Source organism: Paramisgurnus dabryanus, chromosome 13 (assembly GCF_030506205.2).
Source record: "Paramisgurnus dabryanus chromosome 13, PD_genome_1.1, whole genome shotgun sequence".
Lineage (NCBI taxonomy): Eukaryota > Metazoa > Chordata > Actinopteri > Cypriniformes > Cobitidae > Paramisgurnus > Paramisgurnus dabryanus.
The window spans coordinates 14,104,556-14,126,497 of NC_133349.1; the positions used below are offsets into that span (position 1 = coordinate 14,104,556).

The 21,942-nt window shown below is 38.8% G+C and overlaps 2 protein-coding genes across 3 annotated transcripts; both read right to left on the minus strand.

Moving 5' to 3' along the window:
* Positions 1–75: 75 nt before the first annotated feature.
* On the minus strand, positions 76–18,766 carry lmtk3 (lemur tyrosine kinase 3). 2 transcript variants are annotated; one of them, XM_065298326.2, is made up of 16 exons: positions 18,253–18,766; positions 14,801–14,934; positions 14,553–14,697; positions 14,388–14,458; positions 13,819–13,937; positions 13,151–13,238; positions 12,310–12,458; positions 12,050–12,134; positions 11,708–11,829; positions 10,550–10,699; positions 3,227–9,962; positions 2,972–3,135; positions 2,368–2,501; positions 1,912–2,177; positions 1,738–1,816; positions 76–1,439 (listed from the first exon to the last, which is right to left on the minus strand). In XM_065298326.2, exons 1-16 carry the CDS (start codon positions 18,338–18,340, stop codon positions 1,312–1,314), a joined length of 8,658 nt encoding a protein of 2,885 aa, XP_065154398.1. In that variant the 5' UTR covers positions 18,341–18,766; the 3' UTR covers positions 76–1,311. The 2 variants fall into 2 exon arrangements, with proteins under 2 accessions (XP_065154398.1, XP_065154397.1); XM_065298325.2 differs by having other exon boundaries at positions 1,912–2,249; positions 18,253–18,764.
* A 452-nt stretch (positions 18,767–19,218) lies between these two features.
* Positions 19,219–21,528, minus strand: leng1 (leukocyte receptor cluster (LRC) member 1). Its single transcript, XM_065298324.2, has 4 exons — positions 21,072–21,528; positions 20,603–20,794; positions 19,988–20,304; positions 19,219–19,768 (listed from the first exon to the last, which is right to left on the minus strand). Exons 1-4 carry the CDS (start codon positions 21,201–21,203, stop codon positions 19,558–19,560), a joined length of 852 nt encoding a protein of 283 aa, XP_065154396.1. The 5' UTR covers positions 21,204–21,528; the 3' UTR covers positions 19,219–19,557.
* Between the last annotated feature and the right edge of the window lie 414 nt (positions 21,529–21,942).

The following is a 21,942-nucleotide window of genomic DNA, read 5'->3' on the forward strand; positions in this document are numbered from 1 at the left end:
GAGTGCGTTTCAGAATAATATCTAAAAACACGTTAATTTCTAAACTCCTCAAAAAAGTATAAATCAGAGAGAAGATATTATAAGACAGAACAATTTATTGTCATCAAACAGTTCAATAAATGTTTCACAGTTTCCATGTTATTTCACTCCCTCGGCTTCTTGCAGAATAATGAAACTTCCAAATGAAACAGATGCTGAACGTTACGTAACAGATTATCGTCGTTACCTCAGACATTTGCATGAATGGTAAGATTGAAAATGATGATGAATCAATAGGTAAGTCAACTAATAGTCATGTATGCTACTTTCTTTTTTTCATGCCAAGCAACAATGACTGCTTCAAAAATGAGTAAAGAAAATGCTAATGTCAAACACATTAGAAAAGAACACCTGCGTAGAGACACGTTATAGGACAATTAGATACAGACTGACATCTAGAAATAGCTAAATAAGAGAAAATATTTTAAGGTTTTTAATTGTACCTATGCAGAAATATATGTTTGTTGAGGCAGTTGTTAATAAGATTCATTGGCAGACGCCATAAATCCAAATTAATAATAATAAAAAATAAGTTATAAAGTGAATTTGGCTAACAAACAAACAAAATATAAAAAGGTAAATAAATAAGTAAACAAATAAGACATACAGAAATAAATAACATTTGCAATAAAAATACAGTATAAAACATAACAGTTGCAGTTGTATTTTTCGTGCACTCTTAATATACATTTGAAATAAGTGGTTTTAAAATGAGTTTGTGTTGTATTGTTGCAATTTTGATTTTTTTTGTTTGTACAAATAGTGACAACTGCACCGCCATGATTTTGAGAGATTTTCAGTTCCCCCTCAACCACAAACTACAAGAATGTCTGACTGCAATGAGAACAAATTTACAATGTCAATAATTCTAAGCTCACAAATAGACAGCTACTGGTCAGAGAAAGTGCGCCCCTTCATTTAAGGGGAATAAAATACAAATGTACTTTAAGAAGCCATGAAAATAGAACAGTTAAGCTGGTACATAATAAGACTCCCATTGCATAGCCGAAAAGTACACGTCAGATTTTACACAACTCCATTGTTTTTGGCTGTTTGGAAGGTATGTTCTGTATGTGGCATGGGTTCACCCCTCCAGTTGCTGCAGTATGTAAAACCTGGACCGCCTCCAGCCTTCTGAAACGGGAGTCCTTCCTTATTTCATAGTTAAAAAAATAACCTTCAGGAGTCGTCATAGTTACCGATGACAACAGGGGCCACTCATTCACTCCTTTGGGATACATTTTGTCCAGGTGTTTGGGTAGCAGTGGTATGTCACACTAAATGTGGGTCATCTGCAGGGCTGACTGTAAACCTTGATGACATGCTAGATGTAACTCCAGTTGGAGATCTTGGTTTTACCATATGGTCTTTACTTTTTGCTGCCTTGTGGCTGCCTGCTCCTAAAAATAAATGTAAAATCAGAATTAAATGGGTGGTGTGGCTTGAAAAATTTGACCTATGGATCTTTGCAGAATAAACTGTGGCGAATACTCATTGTGTTGTTACAGACCCCATGAAATCAAAGTTTTGTGGCCTTAAGTCCATGTATTTTGAAGCCATTTACGTAGATGATTGTCAGATTTCTGTCAGTGATTTAAAACAATCGCATGCCTATAATTCGTCTTACACAATCAAGCGTTGGCATTCATAAAAAAAAATCATGCCCATGTTATGGCATCTTCAGCCCGGCAAACTTACCAAAACCATCAGTGTTGGGGGGCTTTCCATGGGGCGACGAAGCAGCAGATCCAGAGCTTAGTTCATTGGTTGGAGTTTCCTGCCATGAAAAGTTTTTAAAAGTAAGAGAACCAAAAAATGTATTAGTTTGTTGAGAAACAAAGTCACTCTTACTTTATCAAGACCCTGACATACCTGATCGAAAAGATACACTGTGACATCATCAAAAAATGACACGTTCCTCCCACGATCACGGTTGTCTTTGTCCACTGGCTCTTTTGGTGATTTCAGCAAGCTACGCAAACCCACTCTCTTGTCCACATCCGTTTCTGTGACAACGATGACGCGCCTGGGAGACTCGTCTTCCTGTTCCTCTTCTTCATCTTCTTCTTCTGGATCAACTCCTGTGGATGCACCCCTCCTTCTTCCCCCTCTGTGCTCTCCTCCTTCCCAGAATCCTCCTTTGGGATTAGGTGAGAGTGGAAGAGAGAGAGCGAGTGGCGGGAGGGATAAAGAGAGACGGGCCAGCTTAGCTAAAGGTACGTAGGCAGTAGAGGTGGAGAGATAAATTGTGAGCATTGGGTAACCCATATATCTCTTAAAATATTCACATCATAATGAATTATTTGTTTTTGTTTTGTATTATACTACCTTTCATTGCTTGATTTGCAGCTGGGAGGGAGGGAGTAACCTTGGGCTGTTCAAGCACAGTCAGTTCTTCTGTTTGTGTTTCAGCGGGTTCACTCACAGACACTGAAGGAGAGGAGGGAGTGGTCTCCTCTTTGCTGGAATAAATACAGAAATAAATCAGTTATACTAAGATGAAGTACTAAGAAATGCAACCAGGGCCTGTGGTTATATTAAATGTCATAATAAAACTATGAAGCTCAAATAACATTTAACACAGTTTATATTGACCACCACATCTCCTCTCATAAATATGCTTTCTAGTCTAGACAGTAAAGACAGAACTAATTCAATTTTCATTTCAAGTACAATTCTTCCTACCCCTATGATCATTTGTGGGGCGATGGAGCCACATTTTAAAAATTCGATTTTATTGACTCATAATCCAAACTCATCAGTTTGGTAAAGTTCATATAGAAACTTGTTGTTTACCATAACTATAAATGTGCTGTAAGTTCCAATTATTACACATTTTTACTATTATAGGCCATATATTATGCTATTATAGGCCATTAATGCTATTATATACTGTTATTTTAAAATATTTTATTAGTATTCAGAACCATACCTCTCTTTGTCCTCTGTGTCTCTGCTTACAGCACATTCTTCAGTAGATGAGGTGGTGGAAGCTCCCCAAGGGTGTATAATTACACTGTCACTTACTGTAGACCCCCATAGTACGTTGGTTTTAACATTTTCACTGAGAGAATACTGAAGCCTCTCCTCACAAACCTAAACAAATGTTTGGATAAAAAAAAATGGCTTTAGAAATATCAGATAATACAATAGAATTTCCCCAGAAACAGCCAGAGATTTTACTCACCTGCATCATCAGTCCATTTTTAGTCTGCATTTTCGATAGTGACCTCTGTCGTTTGGAGCCATCGGTGGAATGGCATGGTGAGAGAGCTGTTGGCATATGTTGGCCTGTTCTCTTATCCAGAGACAGCTGAGTTTCTGGGAAATTTTGAGAAATGTTTTCATATTGCTCTGAGTTTTTTAAGACAGTTGTGGAACTTCTTGATATCCCATCAGCTTCCCCTTTTAGCTCCACTTTTGTCTTTCCCTCTGTAACTGCTGAGTCATCTTGGATTTTTGTGCCACCAGCACCACTTGATCTTTGCTCTGGGGTTCTCTTCAATGATTCAAGCAGATCTAAGTTTCCTAAAAACAGATCCCCAAGGGTATCTTCATCCCCAGAAATACAACACAGCTGCTCTAGTTTTTCAAAATCCTCCAGAGGTTCCTCATCCAAATCCTTCCACTCAGAGATCAACAACTCAGGAATGGAGTTCAGTGAGCATTGCGAGAGAGGTGGATGGGCCACTTTCTGGGTCAGGCTATTTCTGTCGTCCACCCGTACATTGTTGGATTCCAGGTGAGTGTGATTTTCTTCCATGAGAGACATGTGCACTTTCTGGCCCAAATTTGCAGTGATCCCTTTGTTGTGAGTGGTGGTACTGCTGGTAAGTTCTTCAAGAGACTCATCCAAACCATTAGTATCATCATAACTGTCTGACAGCTCCTCATGTTCTTTAGTAGATGTCTCTTCTTTGGCATACAACAGATTTGTACTGGTCTTGATTTCTATGTGGTGTACTGTATTAGGAAAACTACTTGGGCTTTTGCACTTCTCTACTTCGGCATGTGGAGAAATGTCACATTCTGATAACTCCATTGAAATCAGTACAGGGGCTGAACACTGAACATTGCTACTGTGAATGGTACATGGCTCTGGATCACTGCTAATGGTGAGACTTGGGCAGGATGGAGAATCTGATCGTTCTTTTTCAAAAAATACCTCATCTTGTGCTTTACTGTTAATGGCAGGACAGTGATTACTTTCAACATTGTGTCTACTATTTTCAGTACTGAGATTATCTGGATACATTGATGTGAGGTGAGAACTATCAGCCAAGTTTGTTTCAGTGGTTAAGTTTGACATGTCTACTGTGCAGGATTGGTGTTCATCAAGGTTTGTTGCTGGATCTCTTCTTGTTTCAGTCTTAGGTTCAAATGTAGTTTCGATTTGGTCCCTTGGTATATTGTTGCTGTGACTATAAAAAGATTCTTCTTGGTATTGTAGAGGTTTCAGCTCATTAGTTTGAGCACACTTTGTAAGTGAAGATGTGCAGAGTCTATCTATTTGTCTGTCTAATTCTTTATCATCCTGTTCCACAAATAATTCATCTTTGACATCATTTTGTAAGAATGTCTCAGTATTCTGTGTTTCATAAATCACACTCTCAACAGATCTGTGTTCTGAATGCTTCTCCAGCTCTGGGCTTTGCACATTTTCAACTTCAATCCTTATCTTTCTAGTAAAATCCTCTGTTTCTCCATTTCCTATGTCTGGATTTTCCATGTTTTCTTCCTGTTGAAAGTGTAGCTTTTCTTTCTGTGTCTGCTCAGATTGCTCAGTAAGATTTTCCTTTACCCCACCAGAAACAACAATTTTTTGTTTCTCATGTGGTGGATAATTATTCTGTCCTATCCTTTCATCATTAAAGGTATCTTCGCATATTCTCTGAACAGAGGGATGAGACTCACTATCTGCTAATTCATCATTGGCTTCAGATTCCCAGAATTCATGGCTCACCTCTAGGTTTTCTTCATTTGCCCATGACTTTTCACCAAAACTTGGGAAGAGTTCTGATCCAAGCCCTGCTTCAGGTTTCCGAGATTCTGCTCCAGCCCACTGGTCATTTTCCACAGGCCAAATGTGTAACTGTCCCTGCTGAATTCTATTGCAACTGAACTCTCCATTCACAGTCTCCTCTGTGTCGTAATCTTCATCAAGTGCACTCCACAACTCCTTTTCTTTCAGTTCAAGTCCCATTGAAGCACCTCTACCAAACTCATCAGAGCAATTCTCTTTTGAGGGTTCCATAAAGCTGACTTGATCCTCCACAGCATTTTCTGGGGTATCCTTGATTGTGAAGCAGAGTTCACCTACAGTTAACTGACTTTCAGGCCTCTCTTTAGTAAGCTCATCCTCGTTATCCTCTAAATAAGAGAGGTTTCTTAAGCCTAGTTCATTTGCATCTGTGTCTTGGATATCCCTTTTATTTCTCTCTTCTTCTGTGGGTTTATCAGTTGTCTCAGACCAGACGAAATGGGTTGTATTGCAGTTTGTGCCATCATTGCAATGCTTTGTGTTTATTTCAGTATTGCTGTCATGTTTTGAATAATCAGACTGTACGCTATAAAACCGTGATAACCTGGATTTACTTTGATCTGATGACTGTTCCTTGTCAATCTCAGCAGTAGGTAATTCAGGTGATGTATGACCAGTTTCTGTATACCTAGCGTTTTGCAAAAAGGGACTATGTTCTATAGGTTTTTTCTGACAACTTGGACCAGATGTGTTATGTTGAGGTTCTGCAACTATAGGAGAAAGAAGTCCAGAATTGATTGTACCTGAATCATGAAACATTCCCTCTTTTGAAAATGTGTTAGACATGACCTCATTTTCAACAAGAGGGGATGTTTGAAAATTTTGAGAGCTGTCAGCAAATGGACATATTTTTTTTGACTCATCCTCTCCATTGGAGAACAACCTGGCAATAAATTCAGCATTGCCTTCACTCAGAGATCCTTCTGAGAAAACTGTTTTAGCAGCACTATGTATGAGACCCTTCTCTACACTAGAACTCTCCAGAACTCTAAGATTATCTGTTGTAATATCAGATCTGCCAATAATTGCTTCATTCGAAATCCAAAATTCCTGCGTGTCCTGTTTAATTTTCACCTCTTTATCAATGCCATATTCCACTGGTCCTTCATCCTCGACCTCCATCTTTTCTTCAATTCCCATCAATATTCCTCGCTCTCCCATACGAACACCACCTGGACGGGAAGGACCAAGCCCATCGGTTACTCTTCTTCCTGAACCTTCTCCACTTTCCAGGTCACTATCAGAGAAGTAAGCTGAGTCCCTATGTGGTGTTTCACTTCCCAGAGCCCTCCATCCACTGCTTCCCCCATCCAAACAGGAGTCACTAGGTGTAAGGCAGTCCATGGAACCAGAGGTCAAAGGTGACAAAACAGAATCTGTGGGGGTCAAAGTGGAAAATGACTGATCTGAGTTTGGTTCATGCACCATGGCTGACTGGAAAACATAGCTGACTGGAAAATATTCATTCAAAGATTGTGAGGAATCACTTATTACTGTCTCTTTCATAAAGACTACATCTTGTTCCTGGCACAATGTCCTTGAATTGGCTTCCTTGTCAGTTGGAGTGGTTTCCTCAAGGGTTTTACAGGCTGTTTCCATTTGTGTGATCTGCCTGTTAATAGTGAGGAAGTCCTGACTCGTGTTGTTTTGAACAACTGAAGGGGCTATGTCTAAAATATATTTCATCTCTTTTGTAGAGGTTGGATTGCAGGCTAAATTCCTGTGTTCAGTAAGATCTAGAATGGTTAATTTATTTGGGCTCTGATTTGGATGTTCAGATGGTCCCTCGCTGTTTGCAAACTCTTCTTTAAAGGTTGCATTTGATGTCATCATCTCTAGACCAGGTAAAACACTGTTATCTTTTTTCTTTGTTTGCTCTTTTGCCTGAGCCATTGTGCTCTTCAAATCAGTTTCAACCACACTTTGGATCTGGCCATCACCTGTGATTTGATTTTTGTTATCTTTGCCTTGTTCACATTTGTAGAAACCATGATTATTCAAATCATATGACAAACACTGATCCTGAGATTGCCGATTTAGCTCTGCAGTCTTTTTAGATTGTAGATCACAGAGCTGGACATCAGACACCAACCCCTCTTCAGAATTGTTTCTTGTTTCACTATGCTGTTCCTCTTTCATAACAGGAGATATCTGATCCAAAAGAAGCTTATTTCTAGACATTATCTCTGAAGGAACAAAGTCATGACCATAATCCAGCTGTGAAAAGTGACTGATTGGTTTTACAGACTCTGATGATTTCTGACCTGATTCAAGATTTTGTAACTCAGATGATATTTGAAGAACTGGAATTTCTGGACGAGTGGCAACCTTTATTTCACACCTTTTCGCTCGCTTGGTTACTTGAGCATAAATTGCTTCTTTAGTGTCACTTTGTGATTTTCCTGTTTGCACTCTTTCTGATTCAAACTGAATTGTTTGAGATGACTCTGGGTCAATGCATATTGATTCATACTCAGGAGACAATGGAATAGGTGAAATGCTTTCCTCCTTTTGTTGTTGTCTAGAAATGATTTCAGTAAGAAATGTTTCAGCAGATTGGATTTCCTTTAGGAATTCCTCTCTAGTCATTTCCCCTTTCTTAGGCTCAGTTTCTACACTCTCAGTAGATATTTTGGATAGCAGGGAATGAGACTTCTTCATTCCATTTGAGAAAGCCTCCTCAGCTTCTGCATATGTTGGCAGTTCTGTTGGATGTGCAAAAGGATGAGGTGTGGTAGTCTCCTCAGCTTCTGCATATGTTGGGAGATCTGTTGGATGTGCAAAAGGATGAGGTGTGGTTCCAAATCTGGAAACTGGGGTCCCACCTTCACCATCATATGAATCCTCACAATCCGACACAGATGTCTCGATCTCTGTTAGGAACAAATCTCTCTTTTTGGCCCTCCCTTCATATCCAGTCAGAAGATCTTTGTCTGAGCCCCAGGCTTGCGTGGATGAGTCAAGTTCAGTGACAAGAGATTGGGATCGCCGCATTCCTTTGAATCCAATGTTTTTGTCTTTTCTTTCACCACTTTCTTTTTCCCATGAGGTTTCTCCTACTTTCAGGTCCGCTGAGTCATTGGAGATCTCTGTCAGGAACAGGTGTATAGGGGATTTCCTGGCAGCTACCACTCGCTCTCTTTGCATTGCTGCATCTTCCCTCCATATGGTGGGAAGTATGGTGGCAAGGCGGGACTGGGTTCGCTTCATGCCCCTTGAGAAAAGCGCAGCTGTAGCAGGGTCTGGCTCATCGGCCAGGCTCGTGTGCTCAATGGTTGTACCGCTGGTGGGTTTGCCTGGTGACATGAAAGGTGAATCATCACCATCATCATTATCATTATCATTTAAATACTCTGGACTAGAAGACGATGTTCTTTCAATTTTTGGAATTGTGGATTGAGAACGGGTCACTTGGGAAAAGGAAGATTGAAGGCTAATAAACTCATCATCTTTAGTGTATGTATCTTTGCCGTTTCTTGAACTGTATAAAGACTGAGAACGTGTAATGCCTCGGTCAGGATTTCTTACATCAGTGTAGTCACAGCTTACAGGGTCTCTTTGTACGTGCATTGCATTATATCTGGAGTATGTTTTTGATGAGTAATTCTGACTCTTTTGGAGTCTGTAGTGAGGAGGGAGAGGTGGCGGGCACGTTTGTGGTGGAGGGAACATCGAGTGACCTCCAGAGGAAGGTGGAATTGAAGGAGATAAAGATGGAGATGGAGGCAATGTCTGGTGAGTGCGATTAAAGCCCAAATGGTCAAAGTTGGCTTTTGACAGTGAACAGCTGCTCACCAGTAAAGAATCTGAGGTTTCAATTTTTCCCACTGGGTACGAGGATCCAGAGTAGACATCTAACCCATACGATCTTGGGTATCCTACTGGAGGAGCAGGAAGGGGACGTGAGTGCAGATGGCTTCCAGAGGAAGTGGACATTGAACGAGGTTTGGGTGGAAGGCCAGGTCCTTGAGAACCAAAAGACCCAGAGGACCTTTGGGTTGCTTCTTCATTCACTTCTCCTGAGTTCTCACTAATGTCTATTACAGCATAATCCGTCACTCTGTTACAACTCTCCCTGCTAAACTCAACCAAGCCAGTGTTTGTAACCAAAATCTGTACCTCACTGGATCTTACTGTCTGTGAGGTGCCTCTTGCAAAGCTATCTTGCTGACCAAAAGTTGATTTATCTTTTCCTGTAGTCCCCGTCTGAAGCTCAACCAGCTCCAAATCTCCAGGGCACATTGAATTTGTTTTTAACAAACGCCCTTTTCCTCTAAGACTAGGTGACCTATCCTGTGGAGTATGCTCTTCCAGGCGAATGTAATACTCACTAGCCAATGATGGGCTGCGAGCACTAATTACAGGGACAACAGTGGGTGTGTCCAAGGTTTGCCTGTGGGCAGAATTGGGTGTTGGTATTGGTTGAGGTGGAGGAAGGGGTTTGTAACCCCTCCTTCCATGGGCCTTTTCCCAGAAGTATTCGAAGTTCAACCCTTTGCTAGTCTCAGTTACTGTAAGGATGTCATCAAGCTCAGAGGTTGGAGTGATCATATTTTCCACAGGGTCCAGAAGAGGAAAAGAGTTTCCATTCCCTCTGAGGCAGCCATCCTCCCTTCCATAATCTCTCTCTCTCAGTAGTTTGTTTGCAGCTGACTGGAAAGCAGGGGGCCGAAGAGCATCCCATCGTCTTTCAAAGGATTCCTCAATCTCTCCTCTTCTTCCTTGTCGATTGTCTTCCTCATAATCCTCCTCATCCTCATCTATTATAGTTCTCTTTCGACTTCCTTGTTCTTCAGCAAGGAGTGAGGAGAGAAGGAGAAAAACTTCGTTGACCGTTGGCCGCTGGGATGGAGGTAACCAGCATGACTGCATGACCTCATACCTAAGAAGATAGAAAAAATACCTATTTGTGACCCCATCTGTGAAAACCCAGCTTAAGTAATCTTAAGGTCATTTATGTTTCTTTTTTACATAAAATCATTCTATATAAAGAAAATTTAGTTTAAATATTACCTTGATATCTTTAACATTGAAGTAAGGCTATGTCAAAGATTTGATACATTTCTGTCTAAGTAAATCTTGTTTTAAATTTAAAAAACAAGCTTATACGTACTTAACGCTGCAGCACAATTAAACCATAAATTGCTTGGCTATAAATCATGTAGCATGTGAAAGCTGAGATATGAATTATTACTTTACTTATTGTAATGACTTATTGTAACTTCATTATACAAAAAAAAAACCTCTAATAAGCTTTTGTTTTTTCATCTGTGGCTTTTTCAATCATTGTTTTGTTTCACATTGGTTTTTCAAATCTACATAATTTACTGGTAACGAGTTCGCAACATGACAGCTAATAAAGCTTATAAATGTCTAAATGTCATGTCATTTTAAACAAATTACAAATGCTTATGCACTAAAAAATTATATTGATCTCCAGTCTAACTATTAGACATTAGAAATACTGACCAGTAGTCTGCATGAGCAAGTTTGAGGCGAGGCTGAGCCAGAGTGATTTGTCGTTCCCTGATGACAAAGGTGAGAACCTCTTCATCACTCAGGTGCCTGTGGGGCTGGGCACCAAATTCAAACAGTTCCCATATCACCACACCCAGAGACCTGCAAGTGCATAAAATTAAAGGTCAAAGCAGATGAGGTTTAGGAAAAACCAAGCCCTAGAAGCATCACATAGAACTAGTGATAGCCAGGGGCGTTGCTAGGGTCGGATGGGAACATGACTCCACAAATACAGTGCAAAAATATTATTATAATATCCATTGTAATGTGAACATAAAACTGAAAAACTGAGTGTTTTAGTTGCCCATATTTATCTTTGGTATGTCTGTCTGTCCTCTTGGTGGTTGTCTTGTTTCCTTTTTTTTTTTTTCAATTCTGCCTGTCTTTTTCTCTTGTTGATAAACGCTTACGTTGTCATTCCTACTGTATCTCCATTTTATGTAGCTTTACGTTGATTTTAATCCCGATTTTTCTCCGTTGGATTTTCTCTATATTCCTTTTCCTGGCTTACTGTTTCAACTTGGAAAAATGTTAGCTTTTATTGAAACAGCATTACTCTTAATAACATTTATATACTTTATTTCTAATAGGTATTAATTATATTGATTAAAGTTATTTCATTTTTACATACATAGAAATTAAAATGGTAAACTGTGAGAAGTTATCAAGCTTTTAATTGATTAAGAACTGGGAAACAAGTTAGTTGTTTTATTATTACCTGATGAAAGACGATTTTCAATGACTGTGTTGTTAACAGTGCCACCTGCAGGGCGGGACAGATATAAACTGTACTGTTTAACAACTCGAAACAACAACGAACTTCACATCTGCGCTAAGCGGAATAAATCACGCGTTTTCAATTCTCAAAACATCAAGGGCTTGACCAAACATTAGGGGCTTAAGCCCCCAAAGCCCCCCTCGCAACGCCACTGGTGATAGCCTAAAATGAAAGTCTGAACAACAATTTGGCACCTCAGAATGTTCAAATGTATTATTATTGGGCATAATACTATATAGACTCTATCACATTTAAAATCTATAACCTATAATGATTATATCAAATTTTTGTGCTTGTTTTGTGATTCAACTTAGAAGTACATTTGTCCATACCACACATTGCTGGTCTTGGTCTGATCCGTTACAATTAAATTCCCACGAAATTCCTCCAAAAGTTCAGGGGCAATCCAGCGAAGAGGGATCCACAGTTTGTCTGGAGTTAGATAGTAATCCTCCTGTTTGTTTGATAGATGGACAACCACATTAACAATGTTTTAATCTGATGTTTAAAATAGGCTAACCTGCTCACAACATTATGCAGCTAAATTCGTAAATGGTAAACATAAAGTCCCTCTACACTAAAAGACTGATTCATGGACCATACTGAAGGCTAATAATGTAATGTCTATCTCTATGATGTTTCAGTGCACTAAAGTTTAATGACTGCTTAAGTACCTTATATTGATTGTGTGATAGGCCATAGTCTCCGATCCTGACAGTAAGATCTGAGGTGAGAAGGCAGTTCCTCAGGGCCAAATCACTGGAGGAAAATAGAAAAAATTAAAGACTCAAACCACCACTTGTTCATATGATCTCATCCCAAGCCACTGCTTTTCATCAAATGTCTTAAGCAGTACACAAATTTTTTTGTAAACACCAGAGATTTTATTAGCTGCAGTACATTATAGATTGTATTATTATCACACAAATCTCACCTGTGAATGTAATCGTTCTCATGAAGATGCAGGAGGCCCGAGGTGATCTCATATGCCATTCGTTGCAAGGTTAAAAGGTCTCTATTTAAAAGGTCAGGTGTCATCCCATCAGACTTTCTCTGAGCTCTTAAATATCTCTTCAGGTCACCCTGTAGATTATTAACAGGAAAAAGAGCCAAACATTATTTAGATTATGCATTGTAAGCAAAGGTCCAATGTGGGACTTTTAATAAATGCAATATAATATACATAACTAAATTATCAGTGATGTATAAAGACCAAAACAATTTTTTATTAGCCTAAAATGAGCCGTTTTTATCATACACCCTTACTTGCTCTACAGACCACGTTTTGTTACTCCGTTGTCTCAAACGATGACATGTTTGTCCTGTGGCGACTATCGTAGCTTCACTATGCATTTCATAAGGAAGGGGTGAGCTGTGGACTGAGCCGTTGATTGCAATTCACAGTCTCATTGCTACATGCTGCTAAAAGTCCAACCTTGCACCTTTAAATTGAATTTCTATTAAAAGGGCTTAGAGCATCCAGTAATACAATTTAAGACTTTATAATTCACAGCTGTTTTCTTGAAATAAATACAAGCAGAATTAATGTCCTTGCAATTCTTCAAAAATTCTTTCTTACACATAGTTTTTTGTGGGCCAGGAATGGCTTTGTGAGTGATTTACACAAAAATTCATTCCGCTTGTGTTTGTCGTGATTTTTAGTAACTTAATTTCCAGTAACTGGTGATAAGAGACAACTCAATGCCCATGTCAGTAGTTAGTCAGTATGTTTTAACCTGATCTTACAGAATGAGAATATGATTTAATGGCCTCACCAGTTGACAGAACTCCATAACAAGAAGGAAAGGAATGGTTTCACTGCACTGACCCAAACACTGGAGGATGTTTGGATGCTGGAGGCTTCTGTGAGGTAAGAACAACATCAATGAGTATAGTTGTTTTGTCAGTGTTGTTATAAACTCAAAGTAGACCAAGAAAGAGAAGAGAGAGGAAAAGGCAAATGTAATAAAACTTAAACTTTGGTACATAATTAGATTTAGTTTAGTTTTATTTTTAGTTTTTAGTTTAGATTTAGTTTTTTTGTATTGCATTCCAGAGCAAATTGTAACATGATCCGTTTATGTTCTCTTTACAAATGATATAGACTTTGTAATCACAGGTCATTATGAAGAAAATTACTATTGATGCTTTTGGCAGATGCTTTTATCCTAAATGAATTGGTTAAGTGGATGCATTTTTATCAGTGTGTGATTTCCCTAAAGCTGAACCCATGTCCTTGGTGATGCTACTGTAGTATCATTCAGTACCAGTTAAGCTACATGAACCCTCCTCCCCCAAAAAGCAAATAAACAAACCCGAAAACAAGGTTATTCATTACTTAAATGTGGTACATGGGTGATTAAAGCCTGAATGAAAAATAAGCATAGAGGAAATAAGAGGAAAATAACAATCAATAATGGCAGCCAGCGCAGCCAAGTACAACCTGTATGGTTCTGACTCTGCCAAAAACTTTCGCTGTTCCAAAGGACTGGCAGTGACCCTCAGTTCCTTTACCACAGCCTGATAGGAAGTGCAATCACAAAGCACCTCAGCCAGGATTACCTAACAGAACGAGAGAGAGAAAAAGAGAGAGAAATTTGTACACTACATCTGTGCATATTCTGATATAAAAAAAGAGAGAGAATGTGCAAAGAATGGGACATCCTGGCAAAAAAAATCCTAAAATCTTTTAATAAGTGCATTGAGAATATACAAATGGGGATGACCCAATCATGCCAAACAGAGTATTTAGGTCAGTGTAATTTTAGCTGGTCTGTGAGAAAGAATGAGAATGTTAAGATGATGATGATGAGACCTCAACATTTTAAATGCATGGTAATAATTAAAGTTTTATGTTTATATGAATTTGGTCAATGAAATGTAAGACCCTGCTATAAACCCCAGGCTAAAGTCTCATAGTCTAAACTGAGTTTAGTAGCATCAACGTTTTTAAAGACTGGGTCAGCATAGGAATCCAACATAAAAAAAATCTTATGGTTTAAATGTGTCTACCTTCCCAAACCAGCCATTTCCGATCTCCTGCAGGTAGTTAAGGGTGTGCCTTCGGAAACATTGAGAACCATCTGTGGGATAAAATAGGGTGTTGAATGTTTCCTGTGTGTTAAGGTAAGTTAGCGGATCGCTTGTAAAAAAAAAGTTAGTAGTTTGTGAGTTTACCCGTGCCGTTAGGTAGGGTGGACCAGGCCTTGTCCCGCAGCGGGAGGGTGTAGACCTCTGGTAATGATGGACAGGAAGACACACTGTCCTCAGGAACAGGGCTGGATGCCCCAGAACATTCCTCCCCTTCAACATTATCCAACTCCTGAAAGTGAACATATATGTCGAAGTGATTCAGCCAAATATGAAGTTATGCCAATAATTACATTACAAATGCAAAGAAGAACTCCAATATAAAGGAAACTTACATTGAATCCCACTCCTCCTCTTTTGCAGCAAAGGCAGGTGAGAAGCAACAGAACAAAAGACACCAGCCCAGAGCAAGAGATGAGAATGATCACATAAGGAGGAGGAGAGAGAGAGCCATTCCGGGACAGAGAGACTAAGACAAAAAGAACAAAAACATTTTTTAAACATGAATAAGAGATGGCAGGTAGAGTTTCACAAATCCGTCCTGACAATCAAAAGATAGTGAGAGAGAGAGAGAGAGAGAGAGAGAGAGAGAGAGAGAGAGTAAGCTTGTAAATATTCCTAACAGGGAAAAGTGAAAAGGGCAGCGTTACATAGCACAGGAAATCCAATGAAGAGTTTTCATTGCACAAAGGGTAAAAGTACGGCAAGAAGCAGATATTCGGTGAAAAGAGGAAATCAGAATAGATCACTTTAGATTAAGGGAGGGGGTCTAAAAATTTAGGTTTAAGGGAAGCAAAGGAGAGAAACCAGAGATTCATCATACAAGACATTCCTTGTACTCGTCACTATTGAAGAAGGAAAGGAGTTTGGTGTTTTGGGGAAGAGCCTTTTTTTTTAGGAAGGGGACTTGATCATTGAAACAGATTCTTATATTTGGAGGGTTGCTGGGTCAGAAGGAAAGATGTCATACTTGATTTTGTACCTCAATTTGGTCGTTTGTTTTTGGAGAGCCATCTGTAAAGAAGAAAAGGTGGGGAGGAGGGCAAGGAGGTTAAAAGAACCTATATGAAAAGATGCTAATAATAAATGTGGTATCATATTACTCTTAAAAATAAAGGTACTTTACAATGCCATAGAACAACCACTTCTGGCTAAATGGTTCCATAAAGAACTTTTCTGTTTCAACAAAGATTCTCAATAGTGAATAAAGGTTCTTTAGACTATAAAATAAATTATATACGCTGTTCTTCTAAGAACCTTTGACTGCATGGTTCTTTGAGGAACCTAAAATGGTTCTTGTATGGCATTGCTGTGAAGAACCGTTTAAAGACCTTCCTTTATTTATAAGAGTGTTGTTTATTATTGTTAGCAGACATGCTATTGTTAAAGAATATCCCCTAACTACCTCATCCTTACCAAATACCAAATAACACCATATGTGTGATTAAAAGGTATTAAAATTATATATACTAGCATGTTGGAAAACAAAAATAGCACTAGAAAATAGACACTTTAATAGATACATATATTGGGGCTGTCACGATTATGAAATTTTGGTTGACGGTTAATTGACTAATAAATTGTGCGGATTATGGCTGATTATGACGATTAGTTGACTGTTTTATTGCTTTGACATTTAATTTTCATAATTTTTTGTTCATGAAATAATTTTCACACATGATCCTGCTAAGGTCATATTAGTAGGGTACTGGACCACATGTCTGTAGTGGCTGCAAAAAAAAATTCCTTACAGATCCTTAAGAATAGCATCTTTCACTGCCCTAAATTTAAAATTGCTGTTTTGGAAATGTATGTTTTACCTGGCAGTTAAAAGTTTTGCAGCATTTCTTTAAATGCTGTTTTTTCCACTGTATTGATTTTTTGCGTTACACTGTCAGTCAAGGAGCGCTGTGTGATAGTCTCATTTATACAGGCACTGCAGCTCCCCCTTGTGTTTTTTAAAGATATGTGCAATCATTGCGGTGATGTGGAATCACCAAGGTAAAACAATCGCGATGGAGACGATTATTTAATCATTGACAGCCCTAACAAATATCTCTGGAGACTAAACTACAGCCTGATCTTGACTAAGGTTGGGGAAAGCTGTTTAATAACAATCACTGAATAGGCTACAATCATTGAAAGGTGCTGTACAAATATTCAAGTAATTCTCTTCACTAAGAAGCAAAGAAAGAAAGAAAGAAAGACATTTATTCCAAGTTTTCTTTTCTAAAATATTGTATCTATTAGTAACAGTGGCTGTTGTTTGTTCTGATTAGGTAAATATTTCTGTTAAAGGTGCAGTGTGTACATTTTAGCGGCAACTAGTGGTAAGGTTGTGAATTGCAACCAACGGCTCAGTCCACTGCTCACCCTCGCTTTTGAAACGCATAGAGAAGCTACGGTAGCCGCCACCGGAAAAACATGTCATCGACGGAGACAATTTAGAAAAAAAAGTTTGTCAATTAAGGGCTTTTGTAGAAACATGGCTGTACAAAATGACGTCTTTCACAAAAGGGGACCCACGGTGTATGTAGATAAAAACGTCTCGTTCTAAGGTAATAAAACATAAATGTTTATTATAAAAAGGTCTTTATACACCCCTGATAATAGAGTTTTGAATATTATTTTGCATTTCTGTGAAGAGATCTTTTTAAAAATTACACACTGCACCTTTAACAGCCTTGGTCCTTTTAAATAAATAAATAAGAAAGAACAAATAAGAAATAACAGCTTGTTGTTGAATTATAATTATTAATATAAATGTAATCAATAATATAACTATATATAATATAAGGTTTTCTCTTACGTGTCAAGATCTTGCACTTGAAGCCTAAAGCTAGCCTATGAGCGATTATTTATAACCACATACAGTATAATGAAATAGGATCAGATCACTAAATCACTCATGTGTTGTTAAAGATAAATGCATACGCTGGGGAGTAATCTATAAAAATAAAATACATTTTTAAATATGTATTTAAATATTGGCTATTGTACTTTCCACGTTTGCACGTGACAACAATAGACCCACATTCTGCAATTATTCAGGTGTACTCTCTTAAACTAACGATTAAATATACAGGTATAGCTGCATGTTGTATGAATACATAAAGGGTATTATTCATATGATAACCTTTTATTGTTCGAGGAACGATGCGCAGACATTGGTAGACACAGATCTGTTGGCAGTGTTTTTTTCTCTCTTTGACCATATGCTTAGACACATACTGCATACAGAAGCACACAGATAAACAACAGGGCCTGCAGGCACATTTGTGACATTATTCCTATTAAAATATCAAGTGAGATCCTTACACCTAACACAGTGCAGATGATCCAGCTCTGGAAACGTTCAAACGGGGGTGGATGTTGTTTCATGGAAAAAATAACGTTATGTAAAAATGATTTAGTCCAGGCCTATAGGCAAAAACTGTATCGTGGGGAGCTGTTTGGAGGCCTACAGTGGATAATCATACATGCATAACAGAAGAACAATTCTGAGAACAATGCATCATTGAAGGGTGCATATTGCCGCCATATGTGCTTGATAGAAATTTAAAGACATAGTGACTGCGGTTATCAAAGATGCTTAAATGAATAAATTATAACGGATTATTTGTAACTGGGAAGATTCACCATAATGACACCATTTGTGAGTCATCCACAGCCATAGTAACATCTCTCATATTACCCCCCAAATTCCCTTATTCATAGCGTCTTTTCCCCGCCCCCCCTCTCCAGCGCATCAACAACATTCATCCATCCATCCGAACGACACTCTCACCTTCGTTCTGCGGGGCTCCCAGCGCTCTCTCCGGGTTAAAGTACGACATCACCCCCACCAGAACAATCACCCAGCGCTGTAGTGACATAGTCGCGGGGTCCACGGCACCACCATCCGAGCGATGCTGTCAACGATTTACGTCGCGCGTCTGGCTCCCCCTTAATAAAGAAACGTCCCGTTGTTGTGCAAGCTTTAATCCGCAATTAAACACGCCGTGAACGCTCTTTTGTGTCAGCCTGCGATCAGCATCAGCACCAGCGCGCTTTTCCTATTGCGTCTCCATCACTATCCCATTTTCTCAAAAGGTTCGGGAAATACCAGCAAAGCCATTCTATTGGTGTTTTTTCCTTTCATATGTATTATGTGAATCAGTTGCATGTGCGATGTTTTCTTCCAAGAAACCTCTCTACGTCAGACACGAGTGAGCGCGCTCGCGCTAGCCGTGCGCGCCTCGCGTAGGTAGACGCGCGTCTCCGTTTCCCCGGAATCGAGCGATTACGCGATGCCCTTCGCTTGGGTACCTGCTGGCCAACAAAAGCGTTTGTTTATGAGATTGGAGAGCTGTTGTGCAACGTCAACGCCCCCCATGCCGTGGCCTTGGGTATTATTGCATCAAAATCCCCCTAAATCGGACCACCTCCACGCAGCGGTGACATGATCTGTTTGGGAGGACAGGTGCACAGAGCGTGGTATTGAAAATCCGTATAGCCTACGAGTTAATGACATGCAAATCCCTGTCTGTGTCTGGAAAAGGCCAAATATTTTCACAAGAAAGAAAATAGGCCATAAATACTAATTTAATCTGATTGTATATAATTCTACTATGCATTTTATTTATTTTGTCTTTTATTTATTTACTTATTATTGGTATTATGAAGTGCAGTAAAACAATCATTTAAACATTTTTGGGTAGGACAAGGTTTTTAAAGATTATTATTAAAGCGAAGATGCTTTCAGACTCTCACAAAGCTTTGTTTACCTTTAATGTTGATGCTACAGAATTACACATAAAACATCTCTGATGCAGGTCCAAGGAAACAAAAGATGGCATTTTTATAATCAACAAATCACTCCTGTAATTTCGGCACAGACACAGGCAAAAACATGTTTTTTTTTGTTTATCCATTTTACAAAGCCATCTGACGCCAACCTTTTTTTTTTGAGTGGCAAGATCGATGGCTTTTATGTAGCAATCATTTAAAACGGTCTTTACACTGTACATGTGGCTAATTTCTTGTCCAATCACAAAACAGGGACTTGGTTCTGTAAATTCTAGACTTGGTAGTGCATCAATCTCTCTGTGAGCTAATAAAAGCCATACTGATCCCCGTCTCTCCTTTGCCTTTTCCGTGCCAATTCAGGAAAGTAGGCACTGTTGTATGGCCTGTCTCTTTCACCCAACTGTCTTTCTTGTTTTTCTCTCCCGCCTCCACTTTTCTGTTCCAGTAATGCTTGTGCCCTTTTCCTCTCATCCGCTTCTCTCTGCAGTCGCTCTGCCCGTAACCTCTCTATGGAACTGTCATCAGAGAAAAATAAATTGTTTTGGCATAAAAAATTATAACAGTAGCAGGACAGGCATTTGTTGACAACGTCAATGCCATAGGTTCGATTCCCAGAGAATACAAAAAATTAATATACTTTGAATGCACTTTGCTTAAGACAAAACTATTAATAAAATAAATAAATATATGCATTTGGTCTTTATTACACATTAAATTACAAAATTATTTCACACCTATCTCCACTCCTCAGTTCTGTTCTGTCTCTCTTCTCCTTTTTATGCTTTTTCTCCTTCTTGTTCTTCACTGACAACGCTTTCTTCATTTCATTAAGAGGATCCAAACTGTTCTTAAGCTTCCTGTCTTTCTTTTCCCTCTCCTCCTCAGTGAAGGTTTTCTGTTTGTCTTTGTCTCGACTTGTTTTGTGTTTATCTTTTTTGTTGTCTTCGTCTTCCTCGCTGTCTTTTCTGTTTTTCAGGTACCAAGGAGTGACCTCTGTTCCAGGAGCAGGGCCCAGAGACACTAAAAGACCAATGGCACGTTCCTGCTTCTCCTAGAACAGAAATGAATGAGGAAATTGTAAATCAAGCGCGTGACCATGTCACATATATGAAGTATTTTTTCAGTTGTGTTAAGCAATGTTGAAAAAATATGTTCGTTTAATTAAACTGGAAGAGCACCAATGTGCACGACCTTGCAGGATCTTCAATGAACTTCGAATGAATGTGTCTGCCAAATGCATTAATGTAAATGTTAACATATGTGTATTGGTGCCCATTAACTGCCTCAGAAACTTGATTCATTTAAAACATCTTGAGACATCAAGGCTGTAAGTAGAGCTTTTGTCAGACCTGCTCTTCTTTCTTCTCTTTGAGGTATTCCGCATTGCCTTTCTTTTCAGCAGAATCTTCTATAGGAAAGAGATTTAGATGTTCTATCTCTCTGGCTCCTCGACTCGTCTGTGCCGTCTCCACATCTTCTGTCCAGTCTCCTTTCTCTTGGAGGGCTGCTTGAGACTTTTTTCTCAAATAATCAGTTCGAGCCTGAGAGATTGTGGGACAGATGGACAAATCAGAAACAAATGTTCACCTCCACATTTAAGTCAGAAACTTTATTTATAAACACAATTAACAGATCATTCGGTATATTTATGAAAAATGCAAAACACACTGTTGGCTGATAAAATTCATATTTAATACATTTTTTAAGTTAAATTCTGATTGTGGACGGCCAGAAAATAGACAACAGAGTACACGCGAGTCTGCAGATATAGTAAATAAACCTAGAAACAGTGGAAGGATGATGGGTTGCTATGGTTACCTCTTGCTCTGCGCGTTCCACTCGTCGTTGGAGCTCGCGTTCTTCTTCCGCTGCACGAGCCTCGTCGCGGCGCACGCGCGCAACGTTGTCCTTATTGCGCACATGCCAGCTCTTCTTAGGCAAAATGTTCATTATGAAAAACGCAAGACGGCAGTAAGCAATGTAAATAACCTCTGACGGGTCGTTTGTTTATCACAGGGCACATAAAAAGTCCAATAAGTGAGGCACCAGCTTAGATTAAGGATCCAAACAAGGTGTTCTCCATTCCTTTCAAACGCAAAAGTCAATGCGCGTTTAACTTCACAACTCAATCTGTATGTTTGTTAAATCGGCGCCTTACATATTCAGTCAGACTTACTGTAATACAACGCTATTTAACGCAGTTCTAATAAATTACTAACGCATTCGAGGAGAAAGCAGGCTTTGTAAACACCGGAAGTATATTGAGGTGACGTAAACTACGTCAGACGTAAAATATTTACTGATGTAATACTTTTAAATGCCACACGAGGGCGTGTTGAAAAACTCTTTGTACCTTTACTTTATTACTTTAGTCTTTTAATTATTACGTTCAGGCCATCATAGGGGACAACTGTAGCCTTCTTAAGAAAAGTTAATTGCCGCGTATTATTTTATTTTCCCCAAACAAAATAATTTCAATAAAACATAGTGGGTTCCAGTTTTACAAGGTGTTTTTTTGTGGTCTTAGACAGAGTTGTATAATACTTAAGTATTTTTACTTTCTACATAAAAGTCAATTTTCAATTATTCGTAGTTTATTAGTGTTTTTCTTTGGAAAACATACATTCCAAAACATATTATCATAATTTTTTACTCCACTACATTTCATAATTTCAAGTTTTTGGTTTAT